The sequence below is a fragment of the Chaetomium strumarium genome (assembly GCF_033439665.1).
Source record: "Chaetomium strumarium strain CBS 333.67 chromosome Unknown B0T15scaffold_4, whole genome shotgun sequence".
Classification (NCBI taxonomy): domain Eukaryota; kingdom Fungi; phylum Ascomycota; class Sordariomycetes; order Sordariales; family Chaetomiaceae; genus Chaetomium; species Chaetomium strumarium.
This window is the reverse complement of record NW_026944432.1, coordinates 2,816,630-2,841,562: the sequence shown is the minus strand read 5'-3', so window position 1 is coordinate 2,841,562 and position 24,933 is coordinate 2,816,630. Positions and strand designations below refer to the sequence as shown.

The 24,933-nt window shown below is 56.3% G+C and overlaps 6 protein-coding genes across 6 annotated transcripts; 1 reads left to right on the top strand and 5 right to left on the bottom strand.

Annotated features, from left to right (window-relative positions):
* Positions 1–278: 278 nt before the first annotated feature.
* B0T15DRAFT_502939 (uncharacterized protein) lies at positions 279–1,819 on the bottom strand. The gene is made up of 3 exons (XM_062867449.1): positions 1,426–1,819; positions 1,281–1,359; positions 279–1,205 (listed from the first exon to the last, which is right to left on the bottom strand). The coding sequence occupies exons 1-3, from the start codon at positions 1,492–1,494 to the stop codon at positions 493–495; spliced, it is 861 nt and encodes a 286-aa protein (XP_062721690.1). The 5' UTR covers positions 1,495–1,819; the 3' UTR covers positions 279–492.
* A 252-nt stretch (positions 1,820–2,071) lies between these two features.
* Positions 2,072–3,732, bottom strand: B0T15DRAFT_533816 (uncharacterized protein). The gene is made up of 3 exons (XM_062869385.1): positions 3,354–3,732; positions 3,203–3,278; positions 2,072–3,119 (listed from the first exon to the last, which is right to left on the bottom strand). The coding sequence occupies exons 1-3, from the start codon at positions 3,459–3,461 to the stop codon at positions 2,374–2,376; spliced, it is 930 nt and encodes a 309-aa protein (XP_062721689.1). The 5' UTR covers positions 3,462–3,732; the 3' UTR covers positions 2,072–2,373.
* Positions 3,733–4,168: 436 nt separating this feature from the next.
* Positions 4,169–6,416, bottom strand: B0T15DRAFT_214132 (galactose mutarotase-like domain-containing protein). The gene is made up of 5 exons (XM_062862712.1): positions 5,969–6,416; positions 5,810–5,909; positions 5,423–5,749; positions 4,761–5,301; positions 4,169–4,659 (listed from the first exon to the last, which is right to left on the bottom strand). Exons 1-5 carry the CDS (start codon positions 6,089–6,091, stop codon positions 4,572–4,574), a joined length of 1,179 nt encoding a protein of 392 aa, XP_062721688.1. The 5' UTR covers positions 6,092–6,416; the 3' UTR covers positions 4,169–4,571.
* Positions 6,417–7,228: 812 nt separating this feature from the next.
* On the bottom strand, positions 7,229–8,737 carry B0T15DRAFT_214130 (C-5 sterol desaturase-like protein). The gene is made up of 3 exons (XM_062862711.1): positions 7,938–8,737; positions 7,810–7,876; positions 7,229–7,747 (listed from the first exon to the last, which is right to left on the bottom strand). The coding sequence occupies exons 1-3, from the start codon at positions 8,506–8,508 to the stop codon at positions 7,399–7,401; spliced, it is 987 nt and encodes a 328-aa protein (XP_062721687.1). The 5' UTR covers positions 8,509–8,737; the 3' UTR covers positions 7,229–7,398.
* A 1,094-nt stretch (positions 8,738–9,831) lies between these two features.
* B0T15DRAFT_511772 (uncharacterized protein) lies at positions 9,832–12,214 on the top strand (the record flags this gene model as incomplete). The annotated part of the gene is made up of 6 exons (XM_062867933.1): positions 9,832–10,115; positions 10,354–10,460; positions 10,520–10,542; positions 10,586–11,084; positions 11,467–11,795; positions 11,876–12,214. The coding sequence occupies 6 exons, from the start codon at positions 9,832–9,834 to the stop codon at positions 12,212–12,214; spliced, it is 1,581 nt and encodes a 526-aa protein (XP_062721686.1).
* A 1,731-nt stretch (positions 12,215–13,945) lies between these two features.
* B0T15DRAFT_556437 (uncharacterized protein) lies at positions 13,946–24,310 on the bottom strand (the record flags this gene model as incomplete). The annotated part of the gene is made up of 10 exons (XM_062870418.1): positions 13,946–15,614; positions 15,885–20,359; positions 20,390–20,832; positions 20,866–21,065; positions 21,099–21,179; positions 21,213–21,316; positions 21,356–22,120; positions 22,154–22,299; positions 22,336–23,912; positions 23,998–24,310. 10 exons carry the CDS (start codon positions 24,308–24,310, stop codon positions 14,161–14,163), a joined length of 9,558 nt encoding a protein of 3,185 aa, XP_062721685.1. The 3' UTR covers positions 13,946–14,160.
* Positions 24,311–24,933: the final 623 nt, after the last annotated feature.

Genomic DNA, 24,933 nt, shown 5'->3' with positions numbered 1-24,933 from the left:
TGATCTGGAGTGCCTGCTGCCAAGAAATATGTCGTTGCTTTCATTGTCTTACGAGGAGTGTCGTGTTCGGACACTACTACTAGTAGTTCTTCTGAGTCTAAAGGTTAAAGCGTGTTAAAATTCAAACGAGAACTCAGGTTGGGGTTGGAAGCAGACCGGCGACAAGAGTAAACCTCTTGATAGGAATGAGATACTGACATCCTGACGTATCACTGCTACTGGATCTGAGGTGAAGAAATGTAAGGGTGGTAATTTAGAGACTTCCGAACTGAAGGCCCCTGAAGTTCTGGCCATTGTGTCTCCTCTGAGATAAAGTAGGAAATACCTACTACTACTAGGTAGCCAGAGCTGGTAATAGCCTGTGAGTATCGAAGAAGGGCCGTACGACCTGCTTCCCCTGAAAGTGGCAAAGAACAAAGTAGAGAAAATCAGCGCGACGCAAAAAGAGCTCTCTCAACCCATTCACGACGACGCCAGCGTGCCTCAGCCATCCTAGTTTATATCATCTTCATCTTCATCTTCACTCTCCTCGTCTTCGTCTTCGTCCCCCTCGTCATCCGAGTCCTCCTCAGAGTCAGACCTCCAGGTCGGGCACGTCCAATCGTCATACAACTCCGCCCGATTGCACCCCGGCCTGCGAGCCCTCTGGGCCATCGTCTTCCGAACCCTCCGCTGGAAGCCGAAGATGCTGGCCTCGCTGTCCGTGGTCTTGCCCAGCGAACTGGAAGAAGCCCCAGACGACCCATTGTCGGAGCCACGCGAATCATGCTTCTTCTTCTGCTGCTGGGCCCGCACGGCCGCCGCGGCTGCCACGGCTGCCACCACGAACGGGACCCGGGCTGCCGGGGACAGATTGGCGGTGGAGGACGCGCTCGACTGCTCGGACGTCTTCGACGTCGTCGGCGTGTACATGGGAGAGGTGGCAGCAGTACTAGTAGTGCCCGTGAGCGTGGTGGCCTGGGACTGGGACTGCGCCAGCTTCCTCTTAACGCCGGCGGCGAACTTGGTCCTCGGGCCCGCAGCCATAGCTGAGGACTCTCCGGTGCTCACGGCAGCCTTTTTGATCGGCGGCATATTGGCGGTGCACTCAGTGATGAGCTGGAGAGCCTGGAGGATGGCCTGGGCCTCGGCAGTAGCCTTGGTAGTAGCCTCGGCGTCTGCACGAGCAACGTCAGGCGCCGGGTCGCCGTTCAAATCATGCAGCACTGTTGTATTGTACATGTCAGCGGGGTGTATTCCTGGGACGATAGCGCAGAATCCATTCGAATATTTAGACGTACCGGCCTTCACGAGGTCGCTGACCTCATTGGCGGTCATGCCGGCGTTCATGAGAGAGCGGAGAGTGAACTCCACCATGCCCTACACATAGCCAAATGTCAGGAGAAATGCGCTGCATCGATAGTTGCATTGGACGAATGTGAATACCCTGTGCACAACTCTCTCGACCTGTTTCGCGATGGATTGGGCGAGGCCCTGAGTCGCTTCGTCAGGCATCGTCGCCAGTCTTTCCTTAATTCGCGCTTGTACCGAGGCAAGAAAGATGTTTCGATGGGTCTGTTGACGCGACGGTCCCGCGCGAGTGAGTAAGGAAATGGTTGGATGAGAGAATAAGATGGGTGGGTGGAGGAGGAGATGGATGAGTAAGAGACGGGAAGCAAAGGGGACGGTTAGGTAAGTCAGAAGTTGTCCCGGTCGTGGGCAATGTTCTGAACAGGTTCACTGTGCGAACAGTCGCGTGTGAACGACTATTGCAGATGGGGAAAACAGATTGTGACGCGTTTCCTGCTCAACAACGCGTCATCATCGCGTTGGCCAGAGCATGTTGGGTGGCAACTTTGGACTTACTGGCTAGGTATGCAGCTTAGGTATGCTCAGCATCTTATGTTAGAAAAGACCTGGTAATCAGTGCCTATCAGTAGTATCGTAGCTATCCCACCAAAGGCTCCAAATGCCATGTGCCAAACCATGTGTCAGATCACTATTGCACTAGAGATCTCCCCTATCCCAGCTAGAAACCGGGGGCGGCGACACGATCACCCTTCTAGCAGCCTATCGTCGTGAGCAATTAGGAGATCGCTTGGATGGGCCACACCCTGGGGCTATTTTGCAGGATTGGCCATTACTACTAGTACTCACGTCGAGAACAAAGGGTTCACTACAGCATCGTTCATGAAAGTTAAGGCCAGCGCCATGGTCCCGTTCCCAGTTAACCTGCTTTCTCCATCGAGACGAGACAGCAGTATCTCTCCATCGCCAGATGGTTAGCTAGGTACTAAGCTACTACAAACCGCAGTGCTCAAGTCCACCCCCTTTCCATCAGAGAGACCATCCTCCTCCTGGAGACTCGCGGCCCCAACACAGTCAGCGGTAAAATTAGGGAGATTCTGGTACGTAGGGTGGGTCATCGAGGACCTCGAGGTGCTGGGGCCCAATGTCGAACCAGATGTTCACCGTTGTAATGTTCTGATTGCTGAGGTGAAAGAGGAGTTTCCCGTGTTCTTCTTCACCCCACCTCCAGGTGAAGTTCTCAGGGTACCCATGTTTCCTAGGTGCCACGCAGGGTTCCCGTGAGAAGCGAAGGTTGATCAACACCCAGAGTAGCCCGCAGCCGTGTACCTCGACTCGATTGGCCAACGGCCACCAATCTCCGACGCCGTCCCGACCCTCAATGAACCGGATCTCGACGAGGGCAGTCATGAACTCGGAGGCGTAGAACATCACACGGTCCAAGTAGCGGTTCAGGTCTTTGCCGTCTACGCAGCGGAAGAGACAGCAGAGGAACTCGCCTCCGGCGATCCGCATGCGTCTGAGCTTCTGATCCAATCCCTGGATCTCGGCTTTGGCCTTTTCAAAGCGCATGTCGACGACCGCACAGAAGAGCGGGCAGTAGAGCAACGTCATGAGCTTGGTGCGCACTACATTGTTGTCCTTGTTGGGCTGCTCTCTTGCCTTGTCGGTTATGAACTCCTGGATCAGGCCCTCGAGCTCCTGGAGCGTGGTCTTGTATTTTTCCTTGAGCATTGCGACCGAACCCGGGAGACGGTTGGGCTGCCCACGTGCTTCCACAGCGACGAATGTCTGCCCTTCGGCAGCCAGCCAGGGCTGGAGAAGCGCGACGACTTCTCTATAAGTTAGCCTCCTTCCTTCGTCCGCGTGACGATTGGAGCCGGGGCTCCCGGTCATGGATGATTATGTCACCTACAGTAGTCCATTATCTTGCGCTCGTCACTGACATCCCCGGTGCCGAGAACCATGTTGAATGTGAAGTCCATGATGCTCTGTAAATGGGGTTCAGCAAAGTGGACTCTATGCTAACATTATTTCCACGAGGGCAAAGGCGATGGGTGGATTACCGTCAGGCTAAGGGGTTCGACTACTCTAATCATGGCCTCCGCCAGCGCCTTGGTTTCAGCCGCCGTGTTGTTGTCCATCGTTGAAGGGGCAGAGTTGGTGGTTATCATGATTCGTGAAAGGTGATAACTTGTGATGGGAGAAAGCAAACCTCGACTGGCAGTGGTGATCTTTGGATGGATCAGCCACTGACGAGTCGGTAGTCGGAGATGAATGTCAGAGAAAGCAGCCAAACACCTGATGGTTTGCAGCTTGAGAAGTTGAAACTGGCTTTTAGCAGGTGCGGGGTAGGAATAGTGGTGCAAGTGCCCAAAGAACAGACGGACTGTTCGCGGTGGTGACAAGGCGCCTTACGGTTCAGGCCACAGATTCCATTGTTCCTCACTGCGCCTGGCCCTCGAGACTCCCAGCGCATGGCACAAAGCCATGCCCATTTCATTACTAACTGAACAGCTTACATTTTACTAGCGCGTTATACCCTAAGCGTGCCGTACACGTTCTTGAGGCAGTGGAGGCTGAAGCTGTACCAACTATTGGGCGTTCGTCTAGATATTCAGACCGGCTTTGCTGGACAGTGGAATGCCAGAATCACAAACAGAGAGACAAACTCGCAAACCTAGGACTCTATTTGAATCGCTCATCCCCTCTCCCCCCCCCCCCCCCCCCCCCCCCCCCCCGCGGGCTCTAAAGATGAATCTGAGCAAGCCGTGCGTTCTTCAGTACTAGTTACTATGTCATACTGCAGGAGGGCTATGCCCGCTACAGCTAAAAGTCCGCGTACCTATTGGAAAGACTGGCCCTGGAGTGATTTACTGTCCTAGAGCTCGCGTCAATTCTATTCTACCTACGTATGTAACCGCGTCTTGACTGACACGACTTACACGCGCGTCTACCAGAGCTACGCGATTGTCAGAGTCAATGGCACTTATACGCGACTAGCAGATTTATGCGACTATGGTAGTTGTCGTGAGATCTCCATCTTCGCGATGAGAAACCAAGCGGAAACCAGTCTCATCCGATACAGTGCTGAGTGTCAACCACATCGAATCGAAATCCATCCCAAGTGCTAGTTCTGCGGCTAAGCTCTGAGACTGTAGGACACAAACCGGCTGCTGTTCATGCTGTGCACAGCAGACCCCTTCATCAGAATCACCCTACACATTCGACCTTCCTTCCACCTTGCCTTTGTCCCAGAGAGACTCACGTAACATGCCACACCCTCAAAGCAACCCAAACGTCCACGAACTCTCCCAGTTATACGTCCGACCCGGCCCGTAAATCTGCGCGCTCGTACGATTCCACTCGGGACTATCACCGGACCCCATGTCAGCTCAATCCTCTCGTCAAGTCATCAACAGAAAAAAAACAACAAAACCAAAGCTAATAAACTTGGATAGTAATAAACTCACTGGTTAATACCATCCGGCCAGTCCTGCGCCTCGATCGCGACGCAACTGCTCCGCACCACCTTCTCATTGACCCCCGCAATCCCCTGCGTGCTGCGCTTGAGGTCCGCACTCCCATCCATCCAGTTGCACGAATACAGCACCAGACCGGGCTGATCCGTCCTCAACTCAGCTTTCACGCCCGAGAAGGCACTCGCCAATCTCGCCACCACCACTGCCGCGTTCTTGTTGTTGTTGTTGTTGTTGTTCGGCCGATCGATCAGCCAGTAGCCGTTGTACCCTTCGCAGGCGCCGTCCGCGCCGCAGTTGCCCTCGAAGCCGGTCTGGTTGCGCGCGTGGCCGAGCGCGAGGTCCGGCGCCGAGGCGAAGTCGTTGATGGAGTTCGGTGCGGCCGTCAGGATCTTGCCCGTCGGCAGGGCGCCCTGGTCGGCCTCGAGGTAGCGCGCCGAGTAGGGCAGGTACAGCGTGTGGTCCCAGATCTTGGACGTGGCCGGGTTGCGGTAGGCGTCCAGGTTGAAGTAGGTGTGTTGGGTCAGCAGGAGGGCTGGTTTTCCGCCGGAATTCCAAACGTACGTGTCAGTCTACAACGTACGAAAGAACGGTGGTGGTGGGAAAAAGGGGCGGAGGAGGGTGGGTTGGGATATAGGCAGGGGCTTTTTGCTCACGCGTCTTCTGGTCGAGAGACTTGGCTTTCATCTTGATGTGCCACTTGCTCTTGGTCACGCTGTACGTGACGCTTGCCTCGACGCGGCCGAGCATGCCCAGCGACGAGTTGGACGCGTCCAGGATGGAGAAGGTGATGGAGTCTGGCGAGAAGGCCGTCACGTTCCAGAAGCGGTACGACCAGTTGTTGGTGCCGCTGTGCAGCGTGTTGTCGCCGTCGTTCTTCTCGGTATGGTACGTCACCCCGTCGATGCTGTACTGCGCATTGCCGATGCGGTTGGCGTACCGGCCTGGAATTGCGTTATACACCGGGTGGCCAGGATCCTTCGCTGTCGTTGAGTGTCAGCGTACCCTCTAAAAATACTGAAGAGCCGGATGTAGAAACTGACGGTAGTAGTCGACATCATCGTAGCCGAGCACCACGTCGATATCCTTTCCGTTCTTGTCTTTGACAAACAGGTTCGTCAGGGTGGCGCCGTAAGGGATGAACTAGAGAGTAGAGATGCATCAGCTCAGGCTCCGTGCTCCTTGAAAGTTCCAGTTCCTACCTGTGCCTTGATGCCCGGCGCGGAGATGGTGTACCGCCCATCCTCATCCGGCCCAGGAACGGGGTGTTTCGTCGCAGCCGCCGCGTCCGCCACAGCGGCGAGAAGCAATACGTAGAATCGCATCTTCTCAGGTAAGTCGAAATCCGGCAAGAACGCACACCGGCCAGCTAAACCTACTACACCGGAGCTCTACCGCCATTGGGGTTTCAGGTCCTTAGTATACTTATATACCCCGAGGCACACATACTAGTTCCTCATTCCTTCCCTCTCAGCCACCAATTGTCTGCCCGTCCTTACTTAGCTTCTTTGGGTCCTGCAGTCTGCCAATTCCCCGGATACAACCCCAGATTGAAAAGCAGTAATAGGCAAGCCCTTCCCCCGCTGCAAGGTTGAGTGAGGGTGGGCGACCCGCTGATCTGGACCTGCCGCCGCGACCGGGTTATTGCGCAATATCAGGCTGAGTTGCGGAGAAGCCTGTCACGGATATATGGGCTGGCTACCAACATCTCCGTCTTCGACCTGCAGGAACCGCAAGTGGGGCGGGAATGACACCATGCTAGCCACGGGCCGGTGAATCGTTGAGAAGGGAGAAGGGTTTTGGTCGGGCTCCCAGATTCCTCTTACAACGTGGACGTTGATCTGACTGAACTGTCAAGTGTGTAACGTAACGGTGCCAGTCGCTGCTGCTTGGCTGCATGCTGACACCCTACCGAGTAACCCAGCCAAGGTTCGGAAGATCCGGGGGTTTGTCGAATCTGGTCATAACGCGGGAGGTTATTGTCCGAGAGCCAAGTCAGGCACTGAAGTGCATTGGATCTCAGCTGGGGTTGTTTGCATCGTATACATGGAAGCTCCTTCTATACGAACGTGTATTTGATGAGAGTGACGGACGGACCTGCATGTATGGAAACACGCACTCCTTCAAGTTTCTCACCGTTCATTGATGATGATACGTTGCCCGCCGTTGCCCCGCAGTTGCTGATGAGGGGATGGCCTGACGTGAGAGTCGAAATACAAGGAACCAACCTCTGGGTGGTGCTGCAATGCACTGTTATTGTTCCCCGTGCTGGTTTCCGTTTCTTGCGCTGCATAAAAACCTCTGAGATGAAACTGTCATAAATCGGCGTGGATGGTATTAAAGTCTATAATAACATTAAATAGCCGGCGAGGCTGCTGCGAGCGGAACTCGGCCTGGGATCGGTCTAGAACCCAAAACACAGTATCTAAGATGTGTATGTAAGCGTGTGTCCAAACCACAATATGTACTCGTAACCTCCGTGACGCTCATCGAGGCATAGGCATTCTCGTAAACGCTTTTTTGAACCAGCCCGAAACTCAAACCCGCTGTTCGCTCGCTCATCTGCAGCGTTAAAATCCTCAATGCAAAGCCACCCACACCTACTCCCCTCTCCGGACCACGCCAACCCGGCTCATTGATCCTTCTTCTTGTCCTTCTCTTTGGCTCCCGGAATCGGCTGCCCCTTCTCATCTACTAGCCCCTTCTCGCGCATGACCCTCAAGGCGTCGTGCAGGGGGTCCAGGTCGGGCTGGGGCGGGCGGTGCGACTTGAAGTAGCTGTCGGCCCAGGTGAAGTACTGGCCGTAGTTGACGGTGAAGTAGATGTGGTGCAGCGTGTGGTGGGCGGGGCTGTTGATGTACTTCTCGAGCCAATGGCCCGTGATCATGTCGCCGTCGTGGATCAGAATGGTCCAGATCTGCACCAGAACAAAGAGCACCATGTACAGGTACTTTTGGACAGGACAGACGAAGACGAAGACGCTGCCAACGGTCAGTCCCCCGAGGTACACACGCGAGTTGTGGAGGATATTATTTTGACTCACTGGTAAGGCAGGGACTGGACCCAGCCGTCCACCGGGTGGAAGGCCAGCGCGGCCCATGGCGTCGGCACTGCAAGGCAGCTAGGTTAGCAAAGACGAAACGGACCGGTCAGAGAACGCCAATTCCTCACCAATCCACTTGTGATGCGGCTTGTGGATGTATTTGTAGACGCTGGGGTGGTGCTCCAGGCGGTGAATCCAGTAGATCAAGAAATCGTTCCAGATCATGAACAGCACAGTCGAGATGCCCATCCACGCCCAGCCGTACTCGTCCACGTCGGTGTAGAGGAGGCTATAGCCGCGCACCTCGGCGAGGAAGAAGGGAAGCGTCAGGACGTTGATCCAGGGCACCGCCTTCATGGACGATACGATCTCCTGCCGGACCTGGTTCTTCAGGAAGCGCGGGTGGTACTCCAGCCTCCGGTCAAAGATGAAGTAGTACGACAGCGCGCTGAAGATCCAGTACAGCGACGTCGCGCCAATTTGGGTGATGATCATGATCGAGATGCATTGGCGCAGGATGTTGTCGCGTGCCCATGCTGAGCCGTGGGAACCGGATGCCGCGGCGAAGTCGGAGCTGAAGCGGCCCAGGCCGAGCGCGCCATGGGCTGTAGCATTTGGCTGTACGGACCTGGCGGGAACAAAGTAGGCGTAGGCCTTGTCGAAGACGAGGGGATCAAGGATGTCGAGCGCGGTGTCCATCGTGCCGGATTAGGGTGGTGAGCAGCTCATGAAAGGCAGAGTTGTTGCTGTCGCGTCGCTGAATTTCCAGGTTCCGAATCGTTCAATTTCACTCAATGCCGACGGCGATGCCCTTGTCTCTTTTTTTCACTCGGCCCCTCGGTTTTATTTTGACCCCACTCCGGTAAAATTGCAGTGGCCAGACGAACGCCCGTTTGTGGTTCGTCGCCTGCTGCCACGGAACTGCCCGTTTCCGAGTTTTGCGCCTTTCTAGGGCCTTGGCATGCTCAAATCGCCAGCCCATTGAGAGATCGGGACCCCTTTTCTTGGCGCTCCATTGGGATTCCGACGGCTCGGATATATGCAGCTATCCGAATCCGATACGAACACGAGCGTTATCAGATCGGGATCGAACAGCAACAAGCACCCGGACATGGAATCCTGAAAGGTAGAAAGCAATCCGGCAACGATTGTACAAAAACTTGCTGATAGAAAATACCTATCCAAAACTTCTCACTCGGACACCACAGGTTTTCAGGCCAAAAGTACGTGTATGCGGTGGATGTCCAAGACGGAAAACCCTACGATATCGGCAAGAACCATCAACCACGAGAGCAGCCCGTTTGCGCCGCGCTATTCCCACCATTGCCAACACGGTCCGCCAGGAGTACCCTAACAACTCTCGTCATGCCTCCATCTCCTGGTGCGTCCGTCCCAGCTCTCCCGCCGAATTCGACGTGGCAATCTCTGTCGGGTAATTGACCTGGCCGAGCTCCCTCGTATCATAGTGCCACTTTACGGCTGCCTTGTCGCGGACCTCGTGGTGGTATGGCCCCACGCCCGCCGATCCGTGATCAGGTGGTGGTCTGTTGTTGTTGTTGTTGTTGTTGTTGTTGTTGTTGTTGTTGTTGTTGTTGCCGCCGCTGCCGTCGCCCAAGAAGTGAGCTTATGACCACATCTATATGATCTTGCAGGCCTTGCGAATGACCCATCATCTCAACTCTGCTATAGCCAGGTGACCAATCATACCTGTAACACCTTATAACCTACTAAGTGGCCGTTCATCTTGACTTTTCTGTGAACAAGTGACCTTATGACTATACTTGGTATGAGTCACTTAGCCTTGCACATAATGCTTCATCTTCACTCAGACGTCGTAGCAATTGCGCCTCCCTGCCTGGGCCCTCGTCTATAAAAAGGTCGCCTCCCCCTCTTCAACTCTCCATCATCCATCCACATTCCAATTCCCACTCAGTTCTCCCTCCTCACACACATCAATTCTCTGCTCAGAAAATCGGGCTTTCCCTTGTCACCTCTCCACTCCTTAACCGCCCATCGACCATCATGTCCGAGCTCGGATCAGAATCATCCGCGGGCGGCCTTGAGGCTCAGAGATCTCGGGACGGGGGGTGTGCACCGATCGAGACTTGGAGGGCCGTCATTGTCTCGACCGATTACCGATATCAGAGCGAAAGTCTTAAACCACTCCCTGCCAAGTGCAAGGAGGCCGAAGATTGCGTTCACTTGAAGAGTGGCGAGAAGGGAATTTCGATGGGCACCAAGCAGTACCCGCAGGAGAGATTGCATCGAGTATACCTTGTGCGATATGGAACGGGCTTCTACGGTCAGTACTTATCCCACAGCTCCATTTTGTGCGGGCTATTCCAGATGCTGATTTGACATTGCGATCTAGCGGCGATCCCAGAGACACCTCAGAATCTGAGTCAGATATTGGCCGCTGCAGGAGAAGCTTGCTGCTTTGAGCGCCCTGTCGGAGGTAACACCCCTGAGTTCCGAGGTGAGACAATGGAGTCGGCGGGGGACAATCTTTGATCAATACGTGAGGACCTTATGGCTCCCTATCAGGGCACAGCGGGCGAACCTTGAGAGTCTGGGCCTCCGCCCAGATATCGCAAGCAGGGTGTTTGACGATGCATACTTCTACAACAACGTCGATAAGATGTGCACCAGGTGTAAGACACTCCAACTTATGAACGGTCCTGTCTCTAGTCTTTGCTTGACACTACACCAGTACTGACGACGGGACTTCCTAGTGTTTCGGCCGAGTTTTCGTCAGGCTATGCAACTGCCGAACTAGACGCTCCGTGGCCTCATTGACCGGTGCGACAAGCAAAGCAGCGATTGGCCACCCGACGGTACCTCGGTCGTCTACGTGAGAGCCTATACCAACCTTGACCTCGGTCCGAATCAAACGGCGAGCGACGATATGGGTGCCTACTGTGGCTTTACGATTAATGCCCAGCGGAGAGATGGGGAACACAAGAATGGAATTGTCAAATGTCAGGCAAATCCCAGGAACACTCTCCGACCAACCCATTACGACGTTGCTTCCAGGGCTCCCGCAAACGGACGTCACGTCTTCATTGTGATGTCTCAGTTTGGCACCGAGGGGCTGAAAACTGGTGGGACGCCTGAACCCAAGCGTATGGCTGAACAAACAATCATGTTGATGTTGCAGACCTACGCGCCATGGCTGAACACATTGGTGAGCATGGATGCTACGGTACAGTGCCCGTATACTCCAAAGGATCGAAAGGGACGTTCGTCGCGCGACCGGCTTCCAGCCCAACTGGCGGGTACGTTGGGGTACCAATGTATCCAGCCCGCTATTCGAGGTCGATGGCTTCTATTTCTCCAGTATGACCTCAGCTCTGGCTCTGTCAGTTCCGATGCTAGTTCAGTCTATGTATCGGCCGCACCCCGACAAGGCCGGCAAAACAGTCGGTCGGTTGGTGATGTCTTTCTGGAAGGAAAGGAATGATGGTTTGAAAGCCCACTTTACCGGTTATCGGGTCGGCCGTGGCAATGTTCGTTTGTCTATCTCGGTCTCGCACACGCTAGCATTACGGATTCGCCAGGCAGTTGAGCGCGAGATTTCCAACAAACCCTCGTTCCTCACCCTCGTGCTCTAGTGTATGGATCACGGAGAACACCCCACTCCGTACTTTGGGCTCCCAGCGGTAGGCGGATACAGGGACTTTGGCGCGGCAAACGCGCTCGGCATTAGGGTAGAGTGGAAGCATCATACCAAGGATGAATGGTTTACCGCTCGACTACAAGCACATTGGCGGATGATCCGGAAGGCACGGAAGGGCCTGAGAGCTGGCGATGCTACAGCGGTGGAAGAGCTTTACCAGAGGGCTATGGCATTGATCCAGCTGGTTCGCGGAGAAGATTATCCCGAGGCTCCGGAAGGATTCTGGCGACCCCTGGCCGTCAGGGGCGCCAGACCAACAGTCCAAAAGCTGGAAGTCGATCACATGAAGCAGATGATGCGCTGGATCACCGTCATTCCGACACCCGCCTCATCATAAAGAACGAAGACATCCCCGCTGGAGCCACATGCAAATACGACCCACGCACTCAGGCTTGTCCTCCATGCGCGGCTCTGGGTCGATGCTGTACATTCACACCAAGGACAGCCTTGTTGGCTGGCTGGATTGGCAAAGACTGGAAGGAGGTCAACCCACAGGACTACGTGCCGGTAGCATCGAGGCAGGCAGTACCGGCCTATGGTGCTGGGCCAATTCGGGAGTTGGTGCCTCACTTGTCGATGCCGGAACCAGAGTGCGACCGAGTTATCCAAATTGACAAGCCCTTTGAATGGGACTCTCTGTGTTCTGTTATCGACCCCATCGAGTTGGGAGAGGAGGATGGGGACGGTATGGCGACGGATGAAGAAGACGAAGAAGACGAAGATGAGTGAGACGAACGGTGGGGTAGCGTTGACTTGCACTGGAGCCTTCTATTATTGCGAATGAAAATGACTTCCGAATGATTGAATTAGTATAACCGACACGGCCTTTCCGTTGATCGATCGCGAATGGCCCAGCCCATTTGGGTTCCATCTTCAGTGGCCGACCTTCCTGTGCCAGCATCGCAAGATCCCCGAGGTGAATGGGGTACGGGATCTCAATTCGTGGCGTTGTCGTCTGGCCTCCATTTCAACGGCATCAACTTCTCCTACAGAATGGGAGATACACTGGTCACGGGCCAAATGTCGGATGGCCTGGTCCGCCAGTTCGTTATGGTCGCCCTTTCCCAGGTTGTCGTGTTCTCCCGTCCAGCTCCTGCCTCGTCAAGAGGAAAACCCTCCAGTGCTCCTACCTTGTTAAGGGCAATACCCTCCATCGTTCCTACCTCATCAGAGAATGCGGTCTACTTGTAGAGAATTTCTTCATAATCTTTCTCAATTGACTTCGTAACTCTTTCGTTGTCTGAACTGTGACTCTCATTTTGTCTGAATCGTGGCTCTTGTTGTCTATAGTTCGTCCAAAATGCCGAAGCTGAACGAGGATACCTGGGATGTCAACCCTGAGTTGCCTGCCGTTGGTTGGGAGTTCCCCGACCATCCGCCGAGAGAGACGGCAACAACAACGGCGACGACGACGAGCGGGGTGGCCATGGATACAGGTAGGATGCTATGCCAGTTGATTTGGTGATGTTCTTGTTGTGAGACTGACTTCGCTGCCCAGTTCCGGGCTTGCAAAAGATGTACAAGGTTGCTGCGTCATAGAAGCTGTAGTATGTGGCCAGCACCGTGTCCGACACGTAGCAGATGGCTTTCTCGCCGTCGACCGGGAAAAGGAAGCCTGGCTTCTTGCCGATCTCAAGTAGCTGACTGGAGACGCTCGACACCAGAAGGGCAGCCATGAGGAGCAACGAGCGGAGGCCCACCACCATGCTTCGTTTGCTGATGCGCGGTCTCCTCGGGGGCGCCGGCGACGAGCTCGGGGCCCATGCTGACGACAAGGAGGCCATATCGCAACTGGTTGGAGGTGGTGTATGCCACGGCAATGAGGACTCACCCGCACATACAGATCGCTAAAAGAGAGAACAGAAACGGACGGGGAGAGGCGAAGGGATGAAATACCGGCTGCCTCCCCATGGCTGGACCACCCTCCATGCACGGTTCTGTTGTTTTCTACCACGCCGGAAATTACCATCGACCGCGGGAAGTCTCAGCTTAGATGCAACTTGCGAAATGCCCAGGCTCTACAACTAACCTTCGACAGGTTTAGGTTTCTCAAGTCCGAGCTGCGAGCGTCCCTGCGGCGTAGAGCCCTGCCATACCTGCACGGCAGTTTGGGGGTCCGCCGCTGTTACCTGTCAGTCCGGGCAGCCATCCCCAAGTATACAACGACGATGTAAGGAGTACTTCGGCGCTAAATGGACTTCCCGTGTCTGTGCCGCTGCGGCATCCGATGGGTGCTCGATGTCGTTTGGAGGTTTCCCCTGTAAATCAAGTGAAAGCGTTCCTTCCTCGCTTTCTCTCTGTTCACCGTAACCCAAGAGAAGAGCTCAGAACAACGACGCTGACTACGGCAGCCTAGCAGCGGACTGGAGCAAGACGTCAACGTAGAGAACACACCTTGACCAAGCCTGCTCGTCTCGAACAGTTGGGACAATCCACTTGCAAAGAGAGCCCAGGCAACTCGCCTACTTAAGTAATGCATGTTACTTGAAAAACGGCGCCCATTCAGACCCGTGTCCATCGCCAGAAGCCATTAAGCACCGTCCTCCTCTAGATAAGCACAACCAAGCCCCAAAGTCAGCTTCCTCCGTTCTCCTTAGGCGCCCACTGCGAAGTATCCGACACATGTTGCAATGCCCAGTCACATCCACACACATCCCGTCTCACAGCTCATCCGGTCACTCCTTCTCCTCCTCCTCCTCCTCATTGCCAATAACCTCAAAGTCAGCGTCCCTCAAAATCTCCCCCGCTAACACCCTCCCCATATGGGTCCTCTCCACCTGCCCATCCACGACACAGTCCCTCCTCACCCGCTTAAACAACACCCTAAGGAACGCCATCGGACTGGCCTCCTCGAACCCGCACTCCTCATATCCCTCTCCGCCCCCGGCCCGACCCACAAACCCGTCGGCCGGCAAGTCGGTATCCCACGCAGCGTTGGGTCTGTACGACAGCCCCAGGTAGCGACACAGACGGACGTAGGCCTGGTAAGAGCGCAGGTACAGCTGGCCAGAGAAGAGGTTGAGTTGGCGGACCAGGTCCCGTGGTGGAGCAGGAGACTGCCTCGACGGGATTGTATATATGTTCAGGTCTTCCATGGAACGGTACGAGAGGCTGGCGCGTGGGAGGTAGGCGCGCAGCTGGACTGGGCCAACAACAGCAGCAGCACCTGATGATGGTGGCGGTCGTGGTGATGCCTGGGTGGTAGTGGTAACAGTACTACTAGTACTACTACTACTGCTAAGGAGAAGGCCCTTGAGCTCGTTCGCTTCCCACGGGCTGACGATCACCATGTGCATGCCGTACCGCGCGGCGGGGCTGGACTGGGTGAGCAGCCACTGGACGGGTCGCTGGTAGGCGTCCGAGTAAGAGGATCCCCTGGTGTCGAACTCGGCGCTGACGGTGCGCGCGAAGTCGGCCGTCACGAGCAACTCGCTGGGGAAATTGGCCAGGGGCAACTTGAAGAGTGCGGCCGCGCTGGTGGTCTCCAGCGATTGGAAGGCCGGGAGGAAGGCCGGACTCTGTGGGTTGAAGACGCCGGAGAGCGCGAAGGCGCGGACGTCGGCGTGCAGACGGTGCACGGCTGGCTCTTGGGGAGGCGGCCGCTGGATCTGGCGCTCGCTCTCCGCCTCCGGGGCCAGCTCGCGCTCTTGCTCTTCCTGCAGGTTGCCCATGGCGTCGAGGTTGGCGAGCCCAAACTCGACGCACTTGTCCCTGATTCTGGTTACCTGTTCGTGGCGGGCGTCCAACTTGAGCGCAGCGCGGAGTCGGGCGCTGACGCTCTGCGAGTTGCCGCCGCTCGCCTCCGCCAGAGGGTCATACCTCTGCTTGAGCGTCTGGGCTTCGTTCTCGAGGTACTCCTCCACATCCTCAACTGTAAGTTCACCCGTTCTGTCCACCCTACTCCAAACGATCTCCTGGTACTGGTGGCGGATTCCCTGTGTAGCCCAGAGGGGCAGGCTTCGGTAGGCATCCTCCCAGCTTTCAGCGATGGCGGACACCAGGACATCGCTGACGGTGAGCTTTCGGGACTCCTCGACGTTTGCAAGCTTCCGAATTCGCTTTTTCATCTCGGATGAGATGCAGAAGGTGACCGACTGGCCCTGGCCGAGCTTTCGCATTCGCATGCAGGCTGTTTTGGAATGGTACAGTGAATTAGCTCCTGTGACACCTGGAAAGTATACGGTATCTAGGTGTTTTATAATAAAGAAAGGAAAAGAAAAGAAAAAAAAAGAGGGGAGAAAGTAAAGAAAGTAAAGAAGGTAAAGAAAGTAAAGAAGGTAAAGAAAGTAAAGAAAGTAAATAAAATAAAGCAAGTATAAGAGATATAAAAATATAAAGAAAGTAAAGGGAACAAAGAAAATAAATAATGGAAGCGTAAAGGAAAGATCCCTAAACCTACCTTGAACGAGCGTATCTTTGGTCACCCCGGGTCCGAGGGTGGCCGCTGCGCGGTAAGAGTCGGGCAGCCTCAAGTCGGTACCCCTGGTATGCGCCTGGTCAAGGAAAACCAGACAGCGGTCTGTCTGGGTTGCAAAGGGCGAGGCGAGGAGCGACTCGACAATGCCGTTGCGGGTGAGCACAGACAGCTCGTCTTGGTCGTTGAAGAACATCACCGCGTCCGCCTCCCCGGCTGGAACCAATTGCAGCCAGCGCTCTGCAACCTGCAAGTTACTGAGCTCAACGATCTGGGCTCCCACGTCCAGAATCACACGCATCGGTTCTTGGGAGGAGGAGGAGGAGGAGGAGGAGGAGGAGGAGGTGGTGGTGGTGGTGGCCACGGCCGCGAGCACCGCGTCGACCGTCAGCGCTTGTTGGGGGCCGCATGCTTGGTCGTCACCGCCCCCGACTCCGAGCTCCTGAACCTTGTTCTCGTCCCGGAGGAGGCAGGCCAATACCGACGAGTTGGTGTGCCGCTGCTCGGGGAGGTCGAGCGCCGTCACCGAAAGCGGGAGCACATACTTGGAGTCGTTTGTTCCGCTAAAACCGGTGCTTTTGCCCTTGCCGAGGTCCCATCCCGATGCCGAGAGCTTGGACGGAAACTCGCGCATCTCCCTCGGAAACACGGCCGTGGCCAGGTAGAAGTCGATGGCGGGCTTTGCGTAGCGCACGGCTGGGAAGATGCTCTGCTTGCAGAGGACGTCGTCCTCGAGGTTGACGCCCGAGAAGTGACGCAGGGACGAGGGGAGCCGGGGAGACGCGGCGGCGGCCCATCTGCTGTACTCCTGCTCCGCCTGGTCCGACTTGCTCAGCGCTTCCAGGCTGGTGCGCAGTTCGTTGTCTGACAGACCCTGGTAGTAGTAGCTGAGGCATGTCAAGACGATGACGACGTCTGGGTGGCTGAACTCGGAGCGCGGCGCCGGCGAGTCCTTCGCCCGGTAGGGGACGGCGAGCATAGTCGGCGGGATTCGGTCAGGGCCGGCTAGGCCGTAGTTCACACGGAAACGCTTCTGGCCCAGCGCAAAGCTGATCACGCCGGTTGCAAGCAGCCCTCGGAGCAAAAAAAGCGCATTTTTCGTGGCCTGTTCGCTGAAGAACCCGCTGCTGGCGTTCTCGACTGCGGCTACCTGCTGGGGGGTCGGGTTCGGTTGGAGGATGTATTCCAGCACCGCCTGCCGCATGTGCTTCGACTGGTACTGGATCGGGAACCCTCGCAGCCCCGAGTGGCACACACGCTCGGCGATGGCGTTCACCAGGCTCTTCGACGCTGCTTCCTCCAAGATCCGGATCGTAGGGAACCGCCCACTCGTCCCATCCTCCTCCTCCAAAAGCAGTCCGCTCACCGTCCCTGCGTCAGGGCCGCTTGTCAGCCTCCTAGCGACCTCTAGTACGACGTCCATGAGTTCTTGGATGATTGTCCAGCGCTCAGGACTCATGTCGATGGGTTGCTGGGAGCCCATGGTGTAGACAAGCTCATTCTTGACGCTAAAGTTCTCGTCGCTCTCGTCCACAATATCCCGGGAGATGTCCTCAAACCTGCGGTAAACGTCCAGGATCTGTTTCCCCAGACGCTCACTCCGCGAGCGGTCGGCCCACGTGCTCTCGAGACACATGAGCTTGAAGGACAGGAGGTGCTCCGGCTGCACGAGAAGCACGCCGCCCTCTTCCCTGCAGGTGTCGAGCATCCGTTGCACAGCTTCGACATCGGCGCTGCCCAGACGGCTTCCCCTCGAGATTGGGAGATGGAAGACACGACGGTTGATCAGCCCGCCCAGCGTGGCTATGAGGGTGTGCATCATCTGCTTGGACTGCGGCTTGGCCACCACAACGCGGACGAGACGGCTGCCGTCGGCGAGCGAGGCGGCCACGATGGGGACAATGACGGAAGACTTGCCCTCGCCCATGTTCAGCTGCATGACCGAGTTGCTTCCCCCGGGCGGACTTCGCATCTTGGCGGCAATCCCCCGCTGTACGGGACGAATGAGGATGCCCTGCTCCAGCTCGAGGACGAGGCTCTCCGGGAAGCTCAGGGGATCGCCGTCCTCGGATGCGTGGCTGCCCGTGTTGAGTATCTCCTTGAGAAGATCCCCTGATCGGTCCGGATGTCTACTGGCATTGACTAGTAGCCGTTCCGCCCGCTGCAGGTACGCCAGGGACAGGCCGTAGTGGACCAAACACACGCGCCAGTCCGTCGGGAGGTCCTCCCAAAAGCCGCGCGTGAGACGCTGGAGCAGGAAGACCGGCGAAATGCGAGGATACAGAGCGGCAGCCTGGCTCAAGCCGTCGCTGATAGATTCTCCGGCGAGTGTCTCGTGGATGCTGCAGCGTATCTCCTCCGCCGTCCGCTTGCACTGGAGAAGGTAGTCCTCGAAAGTGGTCATCAGACCCCCAAGTTCCTGTCTTAATTGGTAGCGAAAGGTGGCCATGCTGCTGGAACTGCAACGGAGTTCGTCAATGTACGCCATCTGATACGGCTTCTGACCGCAGAGCGCAGAAAGCCGATTGAGAAGGACATCCAACGGACTGCTGTCCCCGGCCGTCTGCGTCACCCGGTCGTAGAGCTCGGTGAAGTCCGCCGGCTGAGGACGTTGTGTCGACGGAGCGCGCCGGGAGAACAGGGCACTAGCTCTCACGAACCCCGGCCGCAACACTCGTTCCTCCTCCGGCTCCACGGGACCGTCATGGGAGTCGAGCGTCCGTTTCTGCTGCTCAAAGTCCGCGCACGACAGCGGGCTCATCCGATTCAGCTCCCCGATCAGGTCGTCCAAGTACTTGTTGAATGCTTCGGTCCCCCGAACGAGGAGCAGGGCCTTGTTGACCTCGAGCATGATTGCGTCGACATCCGTGTAGGAGGCGTACTGGTCACCCGTGGGTTCGGTCACTGTCCAGCACGGCGGGCTTTTCCACCAGTTGCACCTCCACTGACCTTCCAGTTCCGAAGCGAACATGCTCGCCAGTTGGGTCGACCGAGCTTTCCAGGCCTCGCGGCGTCTAGTAGCGGCCGTGCTCTCCCCCTCGTGAGACAGCCGCGGCATGTTGGCCTCGGGGCATTGTTGAAACCCTTTCAGACAGCTCTCGATAATCTCCTTCGCACGCCACGGCATCGTCGACTTTGTATAGGCCAAATTGAAGTGCTCCTCCGTCGGCGGCGTGACCTTGGCGTGGAACCTGCAGCGGTCGGTGGCAAAGGCCATCAATGCCTGCACGACGTCCCAGCTCGCCTCTTCGGCATACATCAGGGCGGAGAGGAAGAAGGCGATCTTGTACTTATTCGGCTCTCGTAGGATGTCCCGGTGCAGCCCAAACCAGAGACCGGCCAGCGACTGGGAATGGGAGTGCGGCTGGAGGTAATCGAGCTTGAAGGTGATGTCGACGCCAACGAAACCGTAACCACGGAACGTGGTGCCAGCGATACCGAGAATGGCCTGGCGCAATCCATCATCGGACGGGCGCTCCACGAGGTTGGCGCGGCCGGACATGATGCACCTTGTCACGAGCCTGGTCCTCTCCAGCTTCTCGCCTTGTTGTGTGCCACGGCCGTGGCCGTGGCCGTGTCGTCCTGGATACGGACGGTCCAGCTCCGTGGTGTGATCTTCCGCGCCAAACTCAGAGACCCGGAACATGGCATTTCTGATCTTGGCCCGGCGGACCAGCAAGGGTGAGCTACTACTATGGTCGAAAGGCACAAAACTACTAGTACTAGGGAGATTGGCTGACTCCCTATTAGTGTTTTGCTGCAACCGCTTGCAGTCCTCTGCGTGCTGAACGATGGAATCAACCATTGGGAAAAAGGCCTCGGCCTGCGACAACACTGGGAGGCTGTCTGACCACATCACTTGTTCCATGCTCTTCAGCTCTTTAGGATAGTAGATCCGCTGGGGAGAGATGCTCGCTATTTCGCGCAGTAGGTTGTAAGATTCCACGTCCAGCTGTTGGAAAGACCGGACCGACGCAGAGCTCAAGATTCTCAGGGCTTCCTCTGTCCCTGTCCTGCATGTAAGCGGGTCCGGAAGGCAGTGGGAAGTGACCGCGTGGAGGAGGCACAGGTAGAATTTGCCGGACAGCGCCCCCATGCTTGATATCCGGCCGAGCATCGAGCCAACGGTGAAGGCGTCATGCTTCACGCGAAGTAACTCGGAAGTGGCGACGCTCACACTGACATGGTCAGCCGTCTTGTTCCACGAAAGCCGGCCCCTCGGCACGAGAACGATCCTCCGCGGTGTAGAGCAGGCCGGGACGCCTTCCTCTCGCAGAACAAGTTTGCTCTGTAGTCCCACCAGTGCGCCAATGCTCTGGCACTCGTCGATGCCCATGCCGGAATAATGCTTGGAAGTTATGTGGGACTTGCCTTCCCCCAGGGTGAACGAGAGAGAAAACCTTGGGAGATCCACGGCAACCATGCTGTCGGCAGAGTGGAACACAATGTCGACGTTTTCTCTTGATTCAATGGGACGTAAAGCCCCTGACAATGCCTCCCCCGTAGAGCTATGGGGGTCGATCAGGTAGCGCCCGTCACGCGAGAGCACCCTGCGTTCGCCCTCTTGGACGAGAAACCAGCTCTTCGGCGAGGATGCCCAAGGCTCGCTTGCGGATCGGAATTCGATGGTTTGCGTGGCAAGGTCCAACCAATGCGAATAGTCCCTCTTGAAAGACGCAGGCACATCGATTCCAAGCTTTGAAGAAGGAATGAACTCGCATTCTTTGCGCGAGTCTGTTTCGGCGGCGTCGTCGTCGTCGTCAAGCTGCAAGACGGCTTGTATCACCAGCTCAGAGGCAACCCTGGCAAAATGCACCACCCAGCCCTGCTGCTCGTGGCAGGCAGAAAATTGCATGCCCTTGCGGGTCGACGGCATGACCTCCAAGATCTGGTTCCCGAAGAGTTGCTGGTAGGTTGGATGGCATTCATACTCCTGGGGTAGGCGGGAAAGAGGATATCCGTCAACGAGAAGACGACCGTGAAGAAGGTTGAGGCTGATCTTGACGGGACTGTCTTTTTCCCGGGTCATGCAACCATCCAAAATGTGTTCCTGTTTGCCCGCGGACCACCGAGAGTCCGGCGGCGAGTAATCTGCCCAGAACCGGCGAATGGCTGCATGGATCCCCGGGTTCCCATCCTTCTTCACGACTTCTCCCTTGACGATCGCTAGCGATTTGTGCATGGCCACGCGCCATCGACGTGTGAGGAAGACCAAGATGGGATTAGACGCATCGTCGGTGCTAGTAGGAGCCGGCGTGTGATCGTGGGCGATGATAGCAGCTTCGACAAAAACAGCGAGGCTGTCTGGCGAACTCAGGACAGACGCGAGATGTTCACGAGCGATGTCGAAGGTGGACATGCAAATCAACGCGGCCATCAACACCCGCTCGTCCAGTTCCCGCCGCACGTTTGCGTCACTGCAGCTCGCCACCTTCTTCCGCAGCTGTCTGGCCCACCGGACCGCCACGCTCCTGATCTCGGAGAGGAACGCCAGCAATGAGCCAGTGCGCGTGTCGGACGCTTTTTTCAGTGACAAGACGCGCGATGCGAGACAAGCCAACAGAGTGACCGCATTTTTGTTCTGCCAGTTCTCGCGGAACCGTTCAAGCGCCCGAGTCAGCGCCTCGAGCAGGCGGCTCACGAGCTGATCGTCCAGGAGGTCCTTGTGGGCCTCTCGGAGAGGCGAGTCGTCACTGCTGCTGCTGGGAGGCCCTGCCTCGAGACACGTCTGCAGGACCAGGAAGAACGTCGAGTCGCGGTTCCAGTTGAGTGACGGGTTTTCCAGCTGGCACAGCACGTTCGCCCACTGCAAGCGCACGCCGGACCTGAGGTGGCCAAATGCCCTGAACTCGTCAAGAGACATGGCCGGCGGGCAGGTCGACTGCGATGCAATCACGTCATTGGAGGTGTGCGACGTCGACCGTGTCCACGCGTCCAGGGGCGACCCAGCCTGATGCTCTGCGAACGAACACTTGGCCGGAACACAGGGCTCCTGGAACACTTCTGTGTACAATACTAGTTGGGTGTCGGCTTCGTAGTAGTCGTACTTCGCCACCGCGTGCCGGATGCAGACATCCGCCTCGTTGACCGCATTGATGTGCTTGCTGCAGTAGTGAGATGCCACAAATGGCTTGATCTCAGACGCTAGCTGGACGCGACTCGTACTGGTAGTGTGAGCACGTAAGCCGGAATGGCGTGCTGCCAGCCAGAGTCGGCTTTCTCTGTCCTGCGTGCTCCTCTCGGGGCGAAGAAACACATCGAGAAAGAGGTCCGTGGTTACGTTCCGCCAAATAACGACCGGCTCGGGGACGCTTATCTCGAACACCACGGCCTTGGACAGCGTTGGGTTGTCTGGCAAGGGCCGCTCAAAGATGTCGATCCTCAAGCCATCCATTTGCGACTGCAGCCGACAGGCCGTGCATCCCCCAATGCACACCCGCCGATTTAGCCAGTCGTCCCATTTCCGCTCGTGCTCAGACCGATGGCTTTCAGCGCACAGAAGCTCGTACTGCTTCCGCTTGTTGCGCCATTCTTCACGCTTCTCGGCCTCCAGGCGCTCTGCCTCAGCCTGGATCACGTCCAAGAGATCCCTGTGCTCCGAGGACGAATCGAAGTAGCGAACTGCAAACGATGTCTGGTCCCCGCACCCTTGAAATGCGTGGGGATATCCGTTCCTGGCCGCTCGCCGCCTCCGCGCAAGGTAGAATTCAACGGCCTGTAGGCGGGCCATCTGCGTTCGAGTTGGCAGGATCAAGCCGTGCAGGAAGTCCGGGGTGAAGCCTGGGTCGTACTCCAGAAGCAAGGGCGTGGTCTTCCCGGCGATTCTGTCCAGAGCGACCCACAGATCCATGATAGTCAAGCACATCACGGACAGGGCCTCCGGATTCCCAGTGTAGGCGTCACTGGCGCTGTTACGGTACATAGTCATGAGGTCTTGGAGCTTCGAGAGATCCCCTTCCGCCTCGGCAGGCCTGCTGTTGTAGAGCTCCAACCGGCTGTCGACCCAAGAGCACAGATTCGACTCGATCCACGACTCCAGTTCGATGAGAACAAAACCTTGCCGGTCTATGGCAGGGAAGTGACCAAAACTGGGTAGAATGTCCGAAGGCAATCGAGAGTACGATGTTTCGTCGCCGGGTCCGGCTGTGTCCCGAGCGTTCATAGATCGCGATTGGATCCACAAAAGATGTTGTTCCAAGTTGGCCAAACGAAGCGTAGCATCGCTTTGGAAGCAAAGGTTCTTGAGACGGCTCTCCTCGATTGTGACATGTTCTTTCTGAACCATCTGCCATTGCCGCTGTAATTCGTCACTGTTCGCGGTAATGATCTCCTGGGTTCGCTGCAGCCAGGGAACGTTGTGTCGAGGATCGAGCTTGCTGATCCGACGGACTATCTTGGCCCCCATGGTAAACCTGATATCAGCGCCGAGCCCGCACTGGCAAGCCTGCTCTAGAAGACGACCGTGGTGGAAAGTGACGAGAGCTTTGTAAGGAGATGCGTCCGTATCTGCAGACCTGCCTCGGTCCAGCACCAAGCGTAGAGCAACCCGCAGAAGCAGCCATGTCGACGACCTGTGAAAGGGAAGACGAGCTTTCTTGAAGGCCACTTGTTCCCGACTTCTCTTGCAAATCCGCACAGGATCAACGCCTTGGCTGCCTTCGAGTCCGGCAAGGACGCCCATCAGCATGTCAGTGACGAGAAATGGGGAGTTGGTGTCGCGCTCCTCGTCGTGTTTCGCCCCAGATTTTGAAGATTTGGGAAGACTGACGGAGGACGCCTGGAGCTCCAGCTGACGAAGCACGTTGGTGAACTCGTTGAGAAAATCAGAGTCATGCAGCATCGCCCTGCGCATAGCAGCAGCGCAGTCTGGGAAATGCCGGACGAGGCGGCCCTCGCATGACATGACGTCCTCGTTGGGTGCTAGAAGTTCGAAAGCCTCGACCAAGATGTCGTCTCGACGGCCCGTGAGAAGCAGGCCAGCATTCTGAGCTCGCATGTGAAGCAAGACGTATTCTGGGGATCGTTCGTTGTGTCAGTGTCGGTTGTCAGCGAGAAGGAATGGAAAAACCAATGATTAATACTATTAGTAGGTACATACCGCCCTCATCTAGCTCAAGAATCACCCGTCGCAAGAGAGCCTCCTTCGCATTCTCATCCAGTCCAGGCTTTACCTTGAGCAACCGCTCGATCATTCGGATGGTCGGTCCGAGCCGGTCACACCCCGCGAGAGGATTGTCCTTCGCAAATTGTTTGATCGATTCAAGGAAGACACTTATGAGCGTGTGCTCGTCGGGGATGCTCACATCATCTTCCAGAGGGGTCCTCGGTGGGAGAAATACGTGGTTTATAGCAAATTCCAGCGACTTTCTCGATGCTGCGGATGCAGCAGACTCGACAATCGACACATTCATGTTGAGTCCTTCGCAAGGAAACTGCTGGATGGGAGGTAGAGGTTTGGTCAGAGCAAAGATGGGGGCAGGAGGCCGGTAGAGGTGTATTACTACTACTAGTAGAAAGTCAAAGTCGGTTGGGTGGTTGGAAAAGAAAGGTCAAACAGCATAATAGAGGCTTTGCAGGCGGCAAAGTACCTAACTGAAGCAACAAATTGAGTGGCTGCCCTCAGGCGGTCTGTTGGCAGCCGAGGGACCAGTAATATCAATACTTCCTAGGTACCGCTCTTACATACCTTAAGCAACCTAGTTGTGGTTGTCAAAGCCATAGTATAAGTGTACAATACATGAGATGAACGCGTCGTGCAGACAGAGCAGGCCCAGGAATCTTACGGAACCCTTGCTACTACGCACCCGAAGCTCATCATCACTCTTTAATTCGTGTTGACGTATCCTGATATGATCTGGCTTGTTTTACCACGCACGGAGTTAGCCATAAAGCATTCAATTCCAGGTTTCATGTTTTCCCTTTCGCCAGGTTAAGCGGAGGTAATGTAAGGTAGTCATTCAGCTGGGATTTTGGTGAGTTCGGTTCAAACATATTGTACAGCACATACACGTAGGACACCATCATAGCTGCCAAC

What these genes read in the sequence shown, in the direction of transcription:
- B0T15DRAFT_214130 (XM_062862711.1), bottom strand. Translation starts at nt 8,508, where the DNA reads ATGGACACCGCGCTCGACATCCTTGATCCCCTCGTCTTCGACAAGGCC. An exon ending in GCCGCATCACAAGTGGATTG is followed by an intron (nt 7,877 to 7,937) that starts GTGAGGAATTGG and finishes GCTGCCTTGCAG; the next exon opens with TGCCGACGCCATGGGCCGCG. An exon ending in GTCCAGTCCCTGCCTTACCA is followed by an intron (nt 7,748 to 7,809) that starts GTGAGTCAAAAT and finishes GACCGTTGGCAG; the next exon opens with CGTCTTCGTCTTCGTCTGTC.
- B0T15DRAFT_214132 (XM_062862712.1), bottom strand. Translation starts at nt 6,091, where the DNA reads ATGCGATTCTACGTATTGCTTCTCGCCGCTGTGGCGGACGCGGCGGCT. An exon ending in CGCCGGGCATCAAGGCACAG is followed by an intron (nt 5,910 to 5,968) that starts GTAGGAACTGGA and finishes TCTACTCTCTAG; the next exon opens with TTCATCCCTTACGGCGCCAC. An exon ending in CGATGATGTCGACTACTACC is followed by an intron (nt 5,750 to 5,809) that starts GTCAGTTTCTAC and finishes ACTCAACGACAG; the next exon opens with CGAAGGATCCTGGCCACCCG.
- B0T15DRAFT_533816 (XM_062869385.1), bottom strand. Translation starts at nt 3,461, where the DNA reads ATGATAACCACCAACTCTGCCCCTTCAACGATGGACAACAACACGGCG. An exon ending in TCGAACCCCTTAGCCTGACG is followed by an intron (nt 3,279 to 3,353) that starts GTAATCCACCCA and finishes CCCCATTTACAG; the next exon opens with AGCATCATGGACTTCACATT. An exon ending in GCGCAAGATAATGGACTACT is followed by an intron (nt 3,120 to 3,202) that starts GTAGGTGACATA and finishes CTTATAGAGAAG; the next exon opens with TCGTCGCGCTTCTCCAGCCC.
- B0T15DRAFT_502939 (XM_062867449.1), bottom strand. Translation starts at nt 1,494, where the DNA reads ATGCCTGACGAAGCGACTCAGGGCCTCGCCCAATCCATCGCGAAACAG. An exon ending in TCGAGAGAGTTGTGCACAGG is followed by an intron (nt 1,360 to 1,425) that starts GTATTCACATTC and finishes GGCTATGTGTAG; the next exon opens with GGCATGGTGGAGTTCACTCT. An exon ending in CAGCGACCTCGTGAAGGCCG is followed by an intron (nt 1,206 to 1,280) that starts GTACGTCTAAAT and finishes ACAATACAACAG; the next exon opens with TGCTGCATGATTTGAACGGC.